This window comes from Equus asinus, chromosome 22, assembly GCF_041296235.1.
Source record: "Equus asinus isolate D_3611 breed Donkey chromosome 22, EquAss-T2T_v2, whole genome shotgun sequence".
Taxonomy (NCBI): Eukaryota; Metazoa; Chordata; class Mammalia; order Perissodactyla; family Equidae; genus Equus; species Equus asinus.
The window spans coordinates 11,241,552-11,261,957 of NC_091811.1; the positions used below are offsets into that span (position 1 = coordinate 11,241,552).

The following is a 20,406-nucleotide window of genomic DNA, read 5'->3' on the forward strand; positions in this document are numbered from 1 at the left end:
TAACAAACAAGAAAAATCCCAAATAAGCAACCTTAAAGCACACCTAACTGAACTAGAGAAAAAAGAACAAATGAAGCCCAAAGTCAGCAGAAGGAGAGAAATAATAAAAATCAGAGCAGAAATAAATACTATTGAAACGAAAAAGGCAGTAGAAAAGATCAATGAGACAAAGAGCTGGTTTTTTGAGAAGATAAATAAAATTGACAAACCACTAGCCAGACGTACAAAGAAAAAAAGGGAGAAAGCTCAAATAAACAAAATCAGAAATGAGCGAGGAGAAATAACAACAGACTCTGCAGAAATACAACAGATTATAAGAGAATACTACAAAAAACTATATGCCAACAGAATGGATAACCTAGAGGAAATGGATAAATTCTTGGACTCCTACAATCTCCCAAAGCTCACTCAAGAAGAGGCAGACAATTTGAACAGACCAATCACAAGGAAAGAGATTGAAACAGCAATCAAAAACATCCCAAAGAATAAAACCCCAGGACCAGATGGCTTTCCTGGGGAATTCTACCAAACTTTCAGAGAGGATTTAATACCTATCCTTTTCAAGCTATTCCAAAAAATTAGGGAAGATGGAACACTTCCTAACACATTCTATGAGGCCAACACCACGCTGATCCCAAAACCTGACAAGGACACCACGAAAAAAGAGAACTACAGGCCAATATCACTGATGAACATAGATGCAAAAATTCTAAACAAAATTTTGGCAACCAGAATTCAGCAATTCATCAAAAGAATCATACATCAGGATCAGGTGGGATTCATACCAGGGACACAGGGATGGTTCAACATCCGCAAATCAATCAACGTGATACACCACATCAACAAACTGAGGAATAAAAACCACATGATCATCTCAATAGATGCAGAGAAGGCATTTGACAAGATCCAACAGCCATTTGTGATAAAAACTCTGAACAAAACGGGCATAGAAGGAAACTACCTCAACATAATAAAGGCCATATACGACAAACCCATAGCCAACATCATACTCAATGGGCAAAAACTGAACCCCATCCCCCTGAAAACAGGAACGAGACAAGGATGCCCTCTATCACCACTCTTATTTAACATAGTACTGGAGGTCCTGGCCAGAGCAATCAGGCAAGAAAAAGGAATAAAAGGAATCCAAATAGGGAGGGAAGAAGTGAAACTCTCGCTGTTTGCAGACGACATGATCTTATATATAGAAAACCCCAAAGAATCCATTGGAAAACTGTTAGAAGTAATCAACAACTACAGCAAAGTTGCAGGGTATAAAATCAATTTGCATAAATCAGTAGCATTTCTATACTCCAGTAATGAACCAACAGAAAAAGAACTCAAGAATACAATACCATTCACAATCGCAACAAAAAGAATAAAATACCTTGGGGTAAATTTAACTAAGGAAGTGAAGGACCTATATAATGAAAATTACAAGGCCTTTCTGAGAGAATTGGATGACGACATAAGGAGATGGAGAGACATTCCATGTACATGGATTGGAAGAATAAACATAGTTAAAATGTCCGTTCTACCTAAAGCAATCTACAGATTCAACGCCATCCCAATCAGAATCCCAATGACATTCTTTACAGAATTAGAACAAAGAATCCTAAAATTCATATAGGGAAACAAAAGACCCCGAATTTCTAAAGCAATCCTGAGAAAAAAGAACAAAACGGGAGGCATCACAATCCCTAACTTCAAAACATACTACAAAGCTACAGTAATCAAAACAGCATGGTACTGGTACAAAAACAGGTGCACAGATCAATGGAACAGAACTGAAAGCCCAGAAATAAAACCACACATCTATGGACAGCTTATCTTTGACAAAGGAGCTGAGGGCCTACAATGGAGAAAAGAAAGTCTTTTCAACAAATGGTGCTGGGAAAACTGGAAAGCCACATGTAAAAGAATGAAAATTGACCATTCTTTTTCACCATTCACCAAAATAAACTCAAAATGGATTAAAGACCTAAAGGTGAGACCTGAAACCATAAGGCTTCTGGAAGAAAACGTAGGCAGTACACTCTTTGACGTCAGTATTAAAAGGATCTTTTCGGACACCATGTCTTCTCAGAGAAGGGAAACAATAGAAAGAATAAACAAATGGGACTTCATCAGATTAAGGAGCTTCTTCAAGGCAAATGAAAACAGGATTGAAACAAAAAAACAACCCACTAACTGGGAAAAAATATTTGCAAGTCATATATCTGACAAAGGCTTGATATCCATAATATATAAAGAACTCTCGCAACTCAACAACAAAACATCAAACAACCCAATCAAAAAATGGGCTGGAGACATGAACAGACATTTCTCCAAAGAAGATATACAGATGGCCAATAGGCACATGAAAAGATGCTCATCATCGCTGATCATCAGGGAAATGCAAATCAAAACTACACTGAGATATCACCTTACACCCATTAGAATGACAAAAATATCTAAAACTAATAGCAACAAATGTTGGAGAGGTTGCAGAGAAAAAGGAACCCTCATACACTGCTGATGGGAATGCAAACTGGTGCAGCCACTATGGAAAACAGTATGGAGATTCCTCAAAAAATTAAAAATAGAACTACCATACGATCCAGCCATCCCACTACTGGGTATTTATCCAAAGAGCTTGAAGTCAGCAATCCCAAAAGTCCTATGCACCCCAATGTTTATTGCAGCACTGTTTACAATAGCCAAGACGTGGAAGCAACCTAAGTGTCCAGCAACAGACGAATGGATAAAGAAGATGTGGTACACATATACAATGGAATACTACTCAGCTGCAAAACAGAACAAAATCATTCCATTTGCAATAACATGGATGGACCTTGAGAGAATTATGTTAAGTGAAATAAGCCAACAAGAGAAAGATAATCTGTGTATGACTCCACTCATATGAGGAATTTAAAACTATGGACCAAGAACAGTTTAGTGGATACCAGGGGAAAGGTGGGGTGGGAGGTGGGCACAAAGGGTGAAGTGGTGCACCTACAACATGACTGACAAACATTAATGTACAATTGAAATTTCACAAGATTGTAACCTATCAATAACTCAATAAAAAAAAAAAAGAATGAAATACTTGGGAATTAACCTAACCAAGGTGGTGAAAGACTTGTACAATGAAAACTACAAAACATTGCTGAAAGAATTAAAGAAAATATAAATAAATGGAAATACATGCCATGTTCATGGATAGGAAGACCTAATATTTAAATTGCAGTTTTACATTACTACCCAAAGAAAACTAGAGATTCAATGCAAACTCTATCAAAATCCCAATAAGGTTTTTGCAGAAATAGAAAAACCCATCCTAAAATTCATATGGAATTTCAATGGACCCCGAAAAGCCAAAACAATTCTGAAAAAGAAGAAGAAAACTGAAGGGCTCACACTTCATGATTTCAAGACTTGCTACAAAGCTACAGCAGTCAAGTACAGTGCAGTACTGCATAAAGACACACATACAGGAGGTGACAGCCTCACAGCAGTATGAGACAATCCCTTTGTCCCGCCCCTTCAATCTACAGTCACTAAAACATCCATAACTCAACAAAGGCTACGTTGCCCAACACATCAGGACGCCAGAGAGATTCACACATCAGTATAAATGAAGGTGGGTGGATTGGAGCACACAGAGGAAGCGAACTGGGGGAACAGCAGAGGCAGTGCCCAGGATCCTCACCACCCAGTCGCAGCAGAGATCCTGGTGGGTAGCCATGGAGGCACGGGCATAACTTCAGCCTCCCAGCCATGGCAGTGCTTGCAGCCACAGGGAGCAAAGCCACAGGGGAGGCAAAGACCCACAGTCCCAGGCCCTCGGCCATGGCTCAGAGCCTGGTAGCAGCAGCAGAGGCACACACACACTGCAGCCTCCCAAGTGCAGTTGCACCTGCAGCCACAAGAACACGGACAACAGCAGAGGCAGGGCCCCACAAACTCAGCTCCCTCCTCACCTTCCCTCTTCCTCTACAGGAAGTAGTGCTTCTAACCGAGGCAATCCTGGACAGGGTGGAAGCATCAGCCATCCCTGTACCCCCAGCCACAAAGCCAGAAACTGCAGCAACACTGGCAACAGCAAGGCAACAGCAATCCCCAGAGGCATAGGCTGCAACAAAGACAAAGCACTGGTGACACTCTTAACAGAGGCAGAGGAGGGTGGAAAGAGCAGACCCTCAAATACAGCCACAGGCAGCTCACGTAAGAGAAATCAAATATTGGTGCTACTGTGCCACCTACTGAAAACAACAGAAAGCCCTCCAATCTCCAGTCAGTTTAACAGTTAGAATGAAACACACAGCTCTCCCTCAATAAGAAGGGTGGCTATGACAAAGGCACCAGCAGAGCAGTAACTCAAGTGCCTCAAAAGGCCTCAGTAACACAGCATCACAAAAAGAAAATAACAACTCTCCAAAAACCAAACATAAAATCATGGAAGATTGTGATCTAACTGAAAAAGAAATCAAAATGGTTGTCATGAAGAAACTGAACGAGCTACAAGAAAATTCAGAAAGGCAGTTCAATGAGCTCAGGAATAAAATTAATGAACAGAAAGAATACTTTACTAAAGAGACTAGAAACTCTAAAAAAAGAAACAAACAGAAATTCTGGAACTGAAGAACTCAATAAATGAGATGAAGAATGCATTGGAAAGCACTGGAAATAAAGCAGACCACATGCAAGAGGGAATTAGCAAGCTCAAGACAGAAAACTCAATGCTCAAATAGGAGAGAGAACTGAGGTTTAAACGTGTAAAAATTCTACAGGAATTATGAGACTCCAGTAGAAAGAGCAACATAAGGGTGATGGGTATCCCATAAGGAGAAGACAGAGAGAGAAGGGAGAAGAGAGCTTATTTAAAGAAATAATGGCAGAGAACTTCCCAAACCTGGGGGAGGAACAAATCCATGAAGCCAACAGAACACCCAACCATCACAACACAAAAAGACCTTCTTTAAGACACATGAAAATAACACTGTCAAAAGTTAATGACAAAGAAAGAATATTAAAGGCAGCCTGGGGGGGTGGGGTACAATAACCTACAAGAGAACCCCCATTAGGTTAGAAGCAGATTTCTCAGCAGAAACTCTATAGCCTAGGAGAGTAGAATGATATATTCAAAATATTGAAAGACAAAAACTGTCAGCCAAGAATATTCAATCCAGCAAAGTTATCCTTCAGATATGAAGGAGAAATAAAGGCCTTCCAAGACAAACAAAACCTGAGGCAGGTCATTGCCACTTGACCTGCCTTACAAGAGACGTTGAAAGGAGCCCTCCTAAGACTGAAAAAGAAAGGCAAAGCTTTATAAAGCTTGAGCAAGGCAGAATCAGCAAATCGCAACTCTCTATCAGAAAAGGTTAGTAAACACTTAATTATAACATAAAAGTTAAATGAAGATAAAGCATTAAAAAGAACTATAACCGGGACCAGCCCAGTGGCATAGTTTGCACACTCTGCTTTGGCGGCCCAGGGTTTGCAGGTTCAGATCCCAGGCACAGACCTATGCACCACTCATCAAGCCATGCTGTGGCAGTGTCCCTCATACAAAATAGAGGAAAGATTGGCACAGATGTTAGCTCAGAGACAATCTTCCTCACCAAAAAAAAAGGAAGTATAACCACTTCAGTTTGATAATGTGTTCACAAAAAAAGGGATAAATTTGCAACCCCAAAAACATAGAAGGGGAAGAAGAAAAGGGTGGAATCTGCATAGGCTAATGGAGATAAGATGTTATCAGCAGAAAAAGCACTATCTTATCTATGAGACCTTTTATACAAACCTCATGGTAACCACATAACAAAAACTCAGAGCAGAGTCACAAAACATAAACAAAGAGAAACCTGAGAAACACATCACAGAAAACACCAAACTGAAATGGCAGGCAGAAACACAAGGAAAAAGAAGCAATGGAAACATAGAGCAACCAGAAAACAAAAGATAAAATGGCAGTATTAAGCCCTCTTATATCAATAATCACCCTAAATGAAATGGATTGATTCACCAATCAAAAGACACAGAATGGCTGGGTGGATTAAAAAAATAAGACCCACTGATATGCTGCCTCCAGAAGACCATCTCAGCTCCAAACGCAAACATCGGCTCAGAGCCAAAGGACAGAAGATGATACTCCAAGCAAATAGCAACCAAAAACTAGTGGGTACTACCATACTTATACAGAAAAAATAGACTTCAAGCCAAAAAAGACAAGAGACAAAGATGGACATTATGTAACAATAAAAGGGACAATCCATCAACAAGCCATAACATTTATTAATATATATGCACCTAACACAGGAGCACCAAAGTATATAAAGCAACTATTAACAGACCTAAGGGAGAACTGACAACACAATATTAATAGAGGAATTTAACACTCCACTTACATCAATGGATAGAACATCCAGACAAAAAGTCAACAAGGAAACATCCATCTTAAATGAACAATGTAAAAAAAGAAACTTACAGGCCAATGTCACTGATGAACATAGATGCAAAAATTCTCAACAAAATACTAGCAAATTGAATACAACACTACATTAAAAGGACCACATACCACAATCAAATAGGATTTAATCCAGGGATGAAAGGATGGTTAAACATTTGCAAATCAATCAAGTGATACACCACATTAACAAAATTAAGAACAAAAATCACATGATCATCTCAACAGATGCAGAGAAAACATTTGACAAGATTCAGCATCCATTTATGATAAAAACTCTGAATGAAATGGGTATAGAAAGAAAGCACCTCAACATAATAAAGGCCATATATGACATACCCACAGCTAACAGCATACTCAGTGGTGAAAAACTCAAAGCCATCCCTCTAAGAACAGGAACCAGGCAAGGATGCCCACTCTCACCACTCCTATTCAGCATAGTATTGGAAGTCCTAGCCAGAGCAATTAGGCAGAAAAAGAAATAAAAGCTACCCAAACTGGAAAGGAAGAAGTAAAACTGTCACTATTTGCAGATGACATATCTTTATATACAGAAAATCCTAAAGAATCCATAGAAAAACTTTTAGAAATGATAAACAAATACAGTAAAGTTACAGGGTACAAAATCAACACACAAAAATCAGTTGCAATTCTATACACTACTAGCTAAAGAAAAATCAAGAATACAACCCCATTTACAATCTCAACAAAAATAATAAAATACCTAGGAGCAAATGTAACCAAGGAGGTGAAAGACCTATACACTGAAAACTATAAGACATTGTTGAAAGAAATCAAAGAAGACACAAGGAAATGTAAAGATATTCCATGCTCATGGATTAAAAAAATTAATATAGTTAAAATGTCCACATTACCTGAAGCAATCTACAGTTTCAATGCAATTCTATCAAAATTCCAATGACATTTTTTTATGGAAATAGAACAAAGAATCTAAAATTTATATGGAACAACAAAAGGCCCGGAATAGCCAAAGCAATTCTGAAAAAAAAAAACAAGAACAAAGTTGGAGGCATCACGCTTCCAGATTTCAAAGTACACTACAGAGCTGTTGTAATCAAAACAGCATGGTAGTGGCAGAAAAACAGACACACAGGGCAATGGAACAGAATTGAGAGCCCATAAATAATCCCACACATATACAGACAGCTAATTTTCAACAAAGGAGCCAAAAACATACAACGAAGAAAGAAAACCCTCTTCAATAAATGGTGTTGGGAAAACTGGACAGCCACAAGCAAAATAATGAAAGTGGGGCACTGTATCTTACATCGTACACAAAACTTAACTCCTCATACACAAAATTAACTCAGAACACTTGAATGTAAGCCCTGAAACCATTAAAACTCCTAGAAGAAAACATAGGAAGTATCCTCTTTGACATCAGTCTTAGCAGTATCTTTTTGAATACCTTGTCTACTCAGGCAAGGGCAAGAAAAGGAAAAATAAACAATTAGGACTACATCAGACTAAAAAGCTTCCACATTGCAAAGGAAACTATCAAAAAAATGAAAGACAACCTACTGATTGGGAGAAGATGTCTGTAAATCATATATCCCGTAAGGGGTTAATATCCAAAATATATAAAGAACTCAAACAACTCAACAACAACAACAACAACAAAATGAAAGTATTAAAAAATGGGCAGAAGATCTGAACATTTTTCCAAAGAAGATATATAGATGGCCAACAGGCACATGAAAAGATGTTCAACATCACTAATCATCAGGGAAATGCAAATCAAAACCACAATGACATATCACTTCACACACACACACGCACGCACACACACACACACACACACACACACACACAATGGAATACTACTCAGCCATAAAAAAGATGAAATCCTGCCATTTGCAACAACATGGATGGACCTTGAAAGTATTAGGCTAAGAGAAATAAGTCAAACAGAGAAAAACAAATACTGGATAATTTCACTCATATGGAAGATTTTAAAAAAACAGTAACAAACAGATATATACAGAGAACAGATTGGTGGTTATCAGAGGGGAAGAGGAGAGGGAGGAAGACAAAAGGGGTAAAGAGGGACATCTGTACAGTGATAGATGGAAACTAGACTTTTGGTGGTCAACATGATGTAGTCTATACAGAAGTCAAAATATAATGATGCACATGTGAAATTTATAGTGTTACAAACCAATGTTATCTCAATAAAAAAATCAATGTAACAAAACATATTAATAAAGGACAAAAGCCACATGATCATCTCAATTGATGCAGAAAAGCATTGACAAAATACCACTCTTTCCTAACAAAAACACTCAGCAAAATAGGAACAGAACAGAGCTTCCTCAACTTGATAAAAGCCATCTATGAAAGCTGACATCACACGTAGGTATGAAACACTCAATGCTTTTATAAGATCAGGAACAAGACAAGGATATCTGTTCTTGCCACTTCTATTCAACAGCATATTGGAGATTCTAGCCAGAACAACTGGGCACAAAAAGGAAATAAAAAGGCATCCAGACTGGGAAGGAAGAGGTAAAATCACCTCTATTTGCAGATGACATGATCTTGTATATAAAATATCCTAAGGAATCTACTAAAAGAATTATTAGAACTAATAAATTAGTTCAGGGAGATTGTGGATATAAGACCAATATACAAAAACCACACGTATTTTATAAACTAGCAATAACAACCTAAAGATAAAATTAAGAAAAGAATTCCATTTACAATAGTATCAAAAAACACATTAATAAATTTAGCAAAAGAAGTGCAAGACTTGTACACTGAAACTACAAACCATTTTTGAAAGAAATTTAAAAAGACCCAAATAAACTGAAAGGCATTCCATATTTATGGTTCTGAAGACTTAGTGTTAAGATGGCAATACTCCCCAAATTAATCCACAGATTCAATGCCATCACTATCAAAATCCCAGCTAGCTTTTTTGCAGAAACTGACAAGGTGGTCCTAAAATTTGTATGGAAATGCCAGGGAGCCAAAACAATATTGAAAAAGAATGAAATTGGAGGACTCACATTTTCTAATATCAAAACTTACTACAAAGCTACAGTAATCAAGACAGTATGGTTCTGGCTTAAGGACAGACATAAAGATCAATGAAATAGAATGTGAGTCCAGAAATAAACAACTACTTTTATGGTCAATTGATTTTTGATAAGAGTACCAAAATGCTTCAATGGGGAAAGAACAGTCTTCACGAAATGGTACTGGAACAACTGGATGCCAAGATGCAAAAGAATGCAGCTGGACACCTACCTCACACCATTCACAAAAATTAACTCAAAATGAAACACAGATTTAAACGTAAGAGCTAAAATTATAAAATTTAGAAGAATGGTGAGGGACTGCTAATGGATATGGGGTTTCTTTTGGGGGTAATGAAGATGCTCCAAAATTAGATTGTGAGGATGATTGCACAACTCTGTGAATACACTAAAAACTCTTAACTGTACATTTTTCTTTGTTTTTTGTTTTTTTTTTTTTTTTTTTTGGTGAGGAAGATTGGCCCTGAGCTAACATCTGTGCCAATCTTCCTTTATTTCGTATCTGGGATGCCACCACAGCATGTCTTGATGAGTGGTGTGCTGGGTCCGCATCAGAATCCGAACCCATGAACCCCAGGCCCCACGAACCCCGGGCCACCAAAGCAGAGCGTGTGAACTTAACCACTACACCACTGGGCTGGCCACTGTACATTTTTCAGTGGGTGAATTTTATAGTATGTGACAGACATCTCAATAAAGCTGTTTTTAAAAAAACTAACGCATTTATAAGTATTCTTTTGCAGAACATGGTTTCTCCTTATTAATGCTATGTTCTGTTTTCCTCAGATTCTTTACCTGAAACTGAATCAGCTTTGAGGAGACTCTTAGGCTTACTCTACTGAGACGCAAAAAAAGAGTGAGTGTGAAAGTAGTATGTGCACAAATAATACCAATTCTGCACCTGTAAAAATGCGGGCTCTTTAAAACATTTCAGATCTATACAAATGTCTCCAATACAAGGGGTCCGCCATCTACCTAACTTCCTTCTCGTTCGCCCATGACCACTAGTCCCCGTCCCTCCCCCTCTGCCTACCCTTTCTCAAGCTCCCACCCTCCTCGGGGCCCTAGGCCAGGGGTCAGAGCTGGGAGGACTGTCTCACAGGGTACTTTGTACTTCTGGAGACAGTAGGCGAGCTCCATGGGTTGCACTGCTTTCTGTCGGCTGTCCTGCATCTTCTCCAGCAACAAGAGCAGCTGGAAGGGGACGCTCCTCCTCTGCTCTTCTGCTCCCCTTGGCACTGTTATCCTGCGGAGCAAGAACAAGCAGGAACCTGCTTAGCCCATGGTTCTCCATGCTGGGTGCACACCGCAATCACCTGGGGGAACGCTCACAGATCACCACGTCCACACCAGTCTCCAGGTCTGCAGACTAACTGCATCAGAATTTCCGGAGGTGGGGCCCAGTTAGCAAGATTTTTAAGTTCCCCTGATGATTCAAATGTACAGATAAGGTTGAGAACCACCATGCTGGCAAACTGGCTAGAGAGAGCACACCCCAAAGGAAGAGAAAAGCTCCACTGCTGCCTGCCCTCCTCTCCCGCCCAACAAGCACACTAAAGTGAAGGACACATGCTGGAGGTCGCGGGTCCAGGGCAAAATGGCCAGCCCGAAGCACTCCAAGGTGAAAAGGAAATACTGGTCTCGGTCCTGGGAAGAAAGAGCAACATGCAGCAATGCCAGTGTACTCTGGTAATGATTTATTAAATTATAGGCATCTCTCAATTGCCCACGCCAATGGAAGGGAAAAAGGAGAACGCACAGGGCAGAAAAGGATGTGTGATAAAGCATACATGTGTGTGCATTTATATATATATGTAGATATACGCAAAGTACATATGTGTGTGTTAATGTGTTTTGTTTGAGGAAAAAATGGAGAGAGCCGTGGACCTACCCTTGATTTACTCCTCCTTTGACACCGGTCTAGTCCCAACTTCCTTCTAACCAAATCACTGGCTGGCAGGCCTGGCTGCACTTTAAAATCACTTGGGGAGTCTTTTTAGAAGTACCAAGGCCTGGGCCCCACCCTAGACTAACTGAAACCAAACGCCTGGGGGTGGGACTAGGCATTTATGTTTTTTTAAACTTCTTAGGTGATAATAATGGGCAGTCCAGATGGGGACAACAAGATCTTTTCTCTGGCAACTTTTGAAAGAAGACTTCTAAAACTCCAAGTCACTGTGAACAACTGAATATTTGAAAACAGAAAATACTATAAATGTTTCTCAGCATGAATAACAGTCTTACCGCTTCAATATCTTGGTGAAGCCCACGTTCATGATCAATACCTGAAGCAGGGAGTTAAGGCAGCAGGTCTGTCCAATGTTGTGTAAACCAACCGGGCCTATAAAGAGAAGAGAACAAAACACTGAGGGCAAGGCCTACCTAAGGGATTTAACAAAAATCAAATGTTTTTCTAGGAGTCAGCCCCGTGGCCGAGTGGTTGAGTTCACGCACTCCGCTTCGGCGGCCCCGGTGTTTCGCCGGTTCAGATGCTGGGCGCGGACACGGCACCACTCATCAGGCCATGCTGAGGCGGCGTCCCACATAGCACAGCCAGAGGCACTTACAACTGGAATATACAACTACGTACTGGGAGGCTTTGGGGAGAAGAAGAAGAAAAAAAGAAGAAGAAGAAGATTGGCAACAGCTGTTAGCTAAGGTGCCAATCTTTAAAAAAAAATGTTTTTCTAGAATCTACTAAGGACATGAAATCCTGTATTCTCAGAGGTACAAAGAATTCACTAAGGAGCTTGCAAACAAATTGGAGAAGAGAGAGAAAGCACGAGCCTCTGAAAAGCAAAATAGCAGTAGAAGTTTTAACAGTCCATTAGGAAACAAGAGACGTCACAAGAAAGCATATTACTCATTGTCAAATGAGTAGTACAAGATTTGTTGTAAGAGCAAAGGAAAAGAAAAAAACATTACAGAAAGCATAACTGGGAGAATTATGAGTTCTCATTCAAAACGCTCCTCTCAGAGTTGAGTCAGAATGGGCATCTACGGGGCTCGGGGATAAGAGGAATGTCCCAGCTGGTCTATTTTGGACTCCAGTGGAAAGGCCCCTGCCCAGGCCCCACCACATAGCTGGAGGAAATCAAAAGAAAGCTTCTGAGGCAATCCGCTAATCTAAACTCACCCCAAGAGGCTGGAAACTAGAAGGAACTGATGAGGACATGAGAAAACCAAAAGATAGCAATTCTCTGACCCACCAGCAACCAGCCTCTCCTTTCCCAGCCCAGCCCTGGGCCAGCACACTCCACGAGATGAGTTATTTAAGAGGAAGGGAGTACCACTAATCCCAGAGCTCATGGGGAAAAGGCTTGTGGTGCATACAAGACAGGGTAACAAGAACGGAAAGATCCAGGGCAGCAGGTAAGTGCGGATTTCTCCTCCCCAATCAGCAGAAGCTCTGGGCCCCTAGACACACAGGCACTAAAAACGGGAGATGATCCTGAGAGCTGCTCCATGCCAAGCATTGGTTTGAAGCAGTTTCCATGGATTATCTCATTCATTCCTCCTAACAACCCTCTGCCCTCAGTACTATGATTATTCCCACATTACAGATACAGAAAGGGAGGCACAAGAGATCAGAAGTCGTTAGCCACAAAGCTCTACTGTTCCAGAGTACAGTGAGTGAGTGAAGCATTTCTACGCAGTCAAAAAGAGAAAAATAGGAGGGATCTAATGACCATGAGGGCAGTCCCAGGCACTGAACCATTCTCTTAGCCGCTCCCGCTTCTTCTTCATGTTGCTGTCTTCTGCCTTCTTCTCGACGGCTTCTGCCGCACAATGCTGAGACTCAGCCAGGACTGACCAGCAAGTATCTTCAGGAACACCAAACACCTTGCCCATTAGTGACCACTCCAAAATCCCCAGGCCGCCAGCTGCCCGGCGTGTCTTTAGGACTGCACGACCTCACTTCCAAGAAGAGCTCACAGGAGCCAGCCTTGGTGGGACCTCTGTGGAAACACACAGCAAGTAGGTAAGGATAAGAGAAGGGAGAAAGCATATTCATGTGATCAGTTCTGATTCCAAAGAGCCAAGTCTTGGAGGGGGTTAGCCTGTCCGGGCTCCTCAGATGGGCCTGAGTGTTGTCAATGCTCCCATGCACTTTGTACACAGAGCAACTTAAATAATTGACTCTTCATGTTCTAATGTGGGGAATAACTGTCTCTCCACGTGTGGTGGATGGTGATGCACCGCCCGGACTCCTCCTGCGGGACAGATGCCACTCCCAGGCTGAGGGAAGTGCTGGTGGTTAACAGCTCCCAGCTGAGTCCCTCTCCAGGAATTTACCTCAGAGAAGAAAGCCAGCCAATCCCTATCCAGCGGCTGAACAACGAGCGGGGATAAAGGCCTTACCTCAAGGTGAAATAGCTCTGAAGGGTCATCCAGCCCCAGAGCTCCGCTCAGGATGAGCCGAGGCCTCTGTTGCAACTGTTTGGCAGTTCAATTCTTCTCTCTGCCCATCCCTGCTTTGCTCACCCATTCCAGCTGTTGTTCCCAAGGGTACTCCCCAATAAACCTCCCACAGGCACATCTTAGACTCTCAGCATCTGACCTGAGACCCTAAACTCTGAGCACCTGGAAGGTAGGGACTGTGTGTTTTCAACTACTTCCACTACACCTTGTGCAGTGCATGATAGGCATTCAATAAACAACCACTGAATGAATGACCGAGTACCACAGGCAATAAAACAGCCGTGTTCGCACAGCTAAAAGGCCACGATGTGGAGGGGACACAGACAGAGACTTCTTGTCTTTGGGGCTTGCGGGGGGGGGGGGGGGGTTCAAATTCCCTACTGTGTGAAACTACAAAGAGATTTCATCTGAAAATAGGAACTTTCTCATGGCCAGGGAGCCAGCTCCAGCAGCTGAAATTTGTCCCTCTTGGAGGTGTTGAAGCAGAGGCTGAGCCAGCCCCTGAAGAAAGGAACTGAACAGTAAATGGGGGCTGGGATCTTTCACTTCCCTTCCAAACCTGAAGCCTGTGATTCTTCCATCTAGATATTCATTTTAATTCAAGTAGGAGCATTCAAATGTGTCCCACTCAACTACGTTTCCTAGAGAATTACCACAGCAGCCAGAAAGAGAACTCACGGCTGTTTCTGGAGAAGACGGTCCCCTTACACACAAAGGGCCTCCAAGGAAAAAAATACTTTTCTTTTAAGATTTTTATTATAATGTTTAAGATTATTTTTCAAATAATGCTAACTTATGAAGAAAATTTGCAAATCGCAAAAATGTATAATGAAGGAAATATAAATTACTCATAATCCCAGGACCTAGGGATAACCACCATCTATCTTCTCAATCTTTCTTCCTATGTATTTTTGCCATGGTTGATACTGTACTGCTTTTCCCTTTTCACCTTATAAGAAGAAGTCATTATAAGCTCTTCATAAATTTTTTTTGATGCCTGATATAGTAACAAAACATTGTGGAATACTCTGGTTGTTTACAATTTTTTACAATTATAAAAAATACAGAAGTGAACATTTTTAGGCATAAAATTTTTCTCTACCTGTTTGATTTTTCCTCATGCAAACCAAAGGTCCAAGGACACAACAAAACGGTAACTATAAATGAGGTCATATTGACCACAATATCCAAAGCCGCCTCGTGTTTTACTTCCTCCTGACAACACAGACTTCAGCCACCTGTACACTCTCCCCAGCATGTTCTGGAATTTTAGGAGGAGTCTCTCATGTGTTTTGGAACAAGGTCACAACCACTGTACCCTGCCACTACCCATCTGTGAATGTCCACCGGGTACCCGCAGGGCACTGCCAGACACAGTAATCAATGCACGAAGATCCCCTTGTATCTCCAAGTAGGGGCTGAATGCGGAAGCAGGATACAGGCCCAGCTCCTCCCACTGCCTTGTGCCTTTTGGTTTCACCAAGTCCCTTTGGAAAAGGCTTCAACCTCTGCCTGCAGCCACTCTCTCCAGGGTTCTCGGTCCGGTCCCCAGGTCTCAGCTGAGAAGCATAAACCATACTGTCTTCTCTACATCTCCCTTCTCTCCTACTCAGGGGCATACATGCAAGATTTCCTCAGTTGTTCCCTGCTGTCCCCATGCAAACAAATCTGCAGCCCTCTAACTTATCTGCCCATCAGACACAATGAGCTGCTAAATCAAGGTTTAGGAGAAACGAAGTGCACAAAGTTTAAGGTTCTTAATATATGTTGCTAAATGCCTTGCACCAGTTTATACTCTGACCAGCAGTGTGAGAGGTATGTCAGGACACAGTGCTTAAATGAAGTAACCCAAGTTCACTGATGTTTACAAGGATAGGTTTCATAGAAAAGGTGAGTCTGGAACTGAGTTTATTTAAAAGGAAAGAGTATGGTTTGAAAAAATGGGCATCTTGAGGCAAGGCAGGTAATGTGTGAAAAAGATCCATGGCTGGGGAAGGAGGATGCAAGGAACAGTGTGCAAAGGACTGTAAGAATCGCAGAGGTGAATCCAAACTAAGACTGGAATAAAATGCAAAAGTTCCAGAATTTTAATTTTTATAAAAAGTAACCGGTCACTAGTAGTCAGGGAAATGCAAACCCTAACCACAATGAGTACCATTTTACACTACTCAATCGGCAACAATTAAGAATTCTGATTGAACCCAGTGTTGGAGGGGATGTGGATAAAAAGGATCTTTTATATACTACTAGGGAAAGGGTGTGAAATGGCACAATCACTTGGAAAAACAATTTGGCATCACGTTGTAAAGTTAAACATTCACTTAACTTCAACCCAAAAATTCCAAGAGAAATTCCTATATGTGTCCCTGGAGACATATACAAAAATGTTCCCAGCAGCACTGTTTATAATAGCAAAAACATGGAAACAACCCAAGTGTTCAACCCAATCCACAGAGGAATGACTGCATAAGCTGTAAAAAATTTACACAATGAAATAATATTTATCAGTACATCTGAGTGAACGACAGCACATGTCACAATATCGTGAATCTTAGAAACATAATATTGAGTTGAAAAAGCAATTCATGGAGGACAATATACAATATTTCTTTTTGTAGATTCAAACTGAAGGAAAATGGAACATTATGTTGTTTAGGCATCGATACGTGTGTGTATGTGATACAGCTTTTTAAATAAATAATGAAAATCACAAAGATCAGGTGATTACTTCTGATGGAGGGCAGAGGGATGAGACAAGTGGAGAGCAGATTATTGCTAGGAATATTCTAGTTTGGAGGTGAAGGGGTGTCATACATGTTTATTTTATTATTCATTAGTTAAATAATTAATTGGAACGTGGAGTCAAGGCTAATGGTCTGAGGAAAACAGACAGGGTCTCAAATGGGCCGAAGAGAATCACTCTTCTCCCTGTGCGGAGCACGTGCGCAGCTCAAGCACTAAGGCAGAGACAACACAATTGATGACAAATCTGAATTAAAAATCACTTTGTGGATTTTCCCCAACAACACTCAGTTTTAACTGACTGTTATGAAGAGCCCTTAAGGGCAGAAGTGTCATCCAAAAGCTCTTACTGTACTGCCTCCTGGGGGAGAAAGGCCGAAGTCAAACCGAGTTTGGGTATGACTGTCCCCTAGTCAAACATACGAGGAATATCCAGGTAGAAATGAGCTCAAGAAGAACTGCCACGCAGCATACCAAGTAAATAAAAACGACCACACATTAAACAACAAATAATAAAAGACATAATATGAAAACTCTAAATCATATGGAAAGATAAGTCATTCTCATCTACAGCCAGGGCACTTAATGAAAGTGGCACTGCATCCAAATGCATTCTAAATGTTGTATCAAGACTCAAATTTTTCAGAGGAGGTAGGAAAGCCCCAAAGTGTGGCTTCGACATCATTACTTAGCCAAGATCTGCTCGTCTGCTTCCAATCTGGCCCCAGCCTTTGAAAGGCCAAATAATCAAACGCCCACTTCAGCAGCATGTCTGGGGTCCCTGCGCTTGTTCGTGACCAAGTGATTGCTTTGGCCACCACCATATGTAATCAGTGTAACAAAAAGGGGGGTCACTTGGACCAATAGTTAATATATCTGCCTATCCAGTTGCAAATATCCCACACGTAACTTAGGGTAGAAAATCTCATCTATTTTATATGCTGAGATATAAAAACATAATTTTCACTGCAAAAGTAAGATGCTGCAATAATGAATGGTTTGGGCCACTAACTTTACATATAAAACTATTATTTAAAAATCTTAAAAAGCAACTGAAATTAATACATATATTAAAGAGAGAATAAATGTGCTGAATCGTTTATGAAGAATATTATATTTTGGGGGCTTACAACTATTTTTTAAATTTTAAAAGTAATTTAAAATAATAGAGTTAAGACTGTATCAATTCTATATTTATAAAATTGTTTGGCATACCAGCATTCCTAATATTAAACAAGATAATCTTTAAGAATTATATTTAAGTTTTAATTATTTAATCCCAATTAAGTCATAAGTTTTTCAAGAAAAAGCCTATTTGCAAATTCTTCACATCTTGTGAAGATGAATTAAAAGCAGAACGTCAAGTTTACCACTTCAAATTATCATGAGGAGGAAAAACTCCAAACATATATACTAAAAGATCAATAATAAATCATCATTCAATCCAGCTGTAATAAAGAATATAAAAAATCTGGAAAAAAAGAAGAAAGCTTAGAGAAAAACAAGATACCCAACACAGTTTGTTCTGACTAGTCAAACTTCAAAAATCGCAGACTACACAAACGGATCAAGCACACTGCTCTTCATAGTGTTTAGTCTATTTATGGCGCTAAAAACCGTTATCCAAATGATTGCCTTAGGTTATCACTCCATTCACTAGCTGGAAATGAAACTCTCGACTTTTGAGAGTTGCCCCAAACTATGACTCCTAGGAATCCTAGAATTGCTCTGGAAAACATGTTCCTAAAAATAATTTTCCTGACTTATATTCTGCTGTGCACGCGAAGAAAAAAAATGATCATTTTAAATGTGCTACTTCTATATCACGTACATCAGGCATCTGAACAGACAGAAACAACCAGAGTCTCTTTTAAACTTAACGACATAGCGGATTAATGACAAATTCAGCCAGGATTCTCTCCTCGCAAATCTGACTGAAGAAATATTTATAGACTGGAAAACCAGTTTTTAAAATGTCAATGCCATACAATTGTCATCAACAGTGGGACAAATAAGACGAAGGCTACGAATGGTTTAGGAGTCACAAACATGGAGTCAGGACTGGCTTCTTGAGTGTGCAACCTGTGTAGCTGCACAGAGACCTGCACTCAAAAGAGCCTGGGCTTGGTTCAATGTTCTCCTGCTGCAGTCCTGAAATGCTCAATTTTTTAACGAGGAGCCCCATGTTTTTATTTTACCACGGGACCCACATATTATGTAGCCTGTCCTGCGTACATTGATCTGTTCACATCCTTCAGTATGTGTTCAGGAAGGAATGGAACAGGAGAATGGAACAGAAGTCCTGGCCAAAGGAGAAAGACAGCGGGCAGCTCCACCACCCTGCATCAGTGACACGCACACCACCTGACACCAGAGAGACGGTGGAATTGTTCTGTCAGGTACTCAGATGTTCAAACACTATGGAACAGCAAACACCATGTGCTTAGATGGTCACTCCAACAGTAACAATCACCAAAAAACCTTAATCCTACAGTTTGCAGAACTTAGTGCCTGCAGTTTGTTTGCTGGAACCTACTGAAAAAGTAGCTACAAGAAAGTCTTCTAGAGAATCCAAATATTTCTCATCCAACACCTGCTGTAACATCCTCCTGTCCTTCAGCTCCAGCGAAGATGCTGGAATTGCTGTGCGTTTAAGTAAAGGCGAGACGCAGATGGCCTCAGCTGTAACTGAATATTGATTTTAACACTCAGCTTTAGTGTTCTGCCAAAAGGTGCCAAAAGGTAGGCAGATGCTGTCATGACTATAAAAACATAAGGTCATGTAAAAGCTTTCCAAAATGCACAGTAATTTTCAGTGTTTTCTCAATTAACAGACACTAAAATTACAATTATTATCTTGACGGGGGTGGGGTCCTGAATTTTTTTGTTTTGTTTTCTTAAAATATTGAAAACCACTGGTCTAACATCTTGCTACAAGAAAGGCAGGTCTCTGGACCAGCAGCATCAGCAGCACCTGAAAGCTTGTTAAAAAGGCAGAATATCAGGGCCCCACAGACCTGCGGGATTGGAACCTGCATTTTGACAAGGTTCCTAGGTCCAACATGTGCATTAAAGGCCAAGAAGCTGCTCCAGACAATAAGAATGCAGCAGCCCTGGCAGCTGAGGGCTGGCGGGCGGGGCAAGGGTTCCAGCCCGGAGCGGCCGTCTTCAACGAGTTTCCTGAAGACCGCTCTCAGCATCAGTCTCCCTACAGGTATATGGTTTCCTGGTTGCTGTATTTCCATTTGAGGCAGTCATTAGTGAGAACCTCACGCTGCTTACTTGTGTAGCTATGGACAACAGAAATCTATCAGTCCAGGTCTAGCAGCGGCAGCCAACTTTTCATATTTACCCCACTGCCCTGGCACTCCACACATGGCCACTGGGAGTGGTGGACACTGCGACAGCCAGCCTGGACACCGATTTGGTAACACATATCATAACTTCAAAAATGATAACAGTGGACAGCCGTCATTTCTGCCAGCCCAGTGCCTCTCCTTTCGGTAGCAGACTCACTTTTTCTTTGCAAAAACTGTCTCCATTTTCAGACTATGAGGACTGGGTGGCACTCACCCCAACCCCCCAGTTCCACTCCCCAGCTCAAAGGGTGGTCACATGACCCAGGCCTGGCTGCAGAGTGTTCATGGTGGCTCCTTCAGCAAAGGTCACGTGACCCAATCAGGGTTGATCACAATCAGCACCCAGACTTCTTAGATGGGGTTCAAGCTGCAA

General features: G+C 40.9%; 1 protein-coding gene across 2 annotated transcripts in view; it reads right to left on the reverse strand.

Annotated features, from left to right (window-relative positions):
* The window catches only part of USP18 (ubiquitin specific peptidase 18), a 48,515-nt gene that overhangs the window by 22,146 nt on the left and 5,963 nt on the right, over window positions 1–20,406 (reverse strand). For both annotated transcript variants that reach the window (XR_011497213.1, XM_014854181.3), the window contains exons 2-4: window positions 13,200–13,469; window positions 11,755–11,851; window positions 10,611–10,756 (exon numbers count right to left, since the gene is read on the reverse strand). Coding sequence is in view for 1 of the 2 variants with exons in the window: in XM_014854181.3 (XP_014709667.1) it covers window positions 10,611–10,756; window positions 11,755–11,851; window positions 13,200–13,362 (406 nt within the window). In the remaining variant the exon portion in view is untranslated. The remainder of the gene's footprint in view (window positions 1–10,610; window positions 10,757–11,754; window positions 11,852–13,199; window positions 13,470–20,406) is intronic.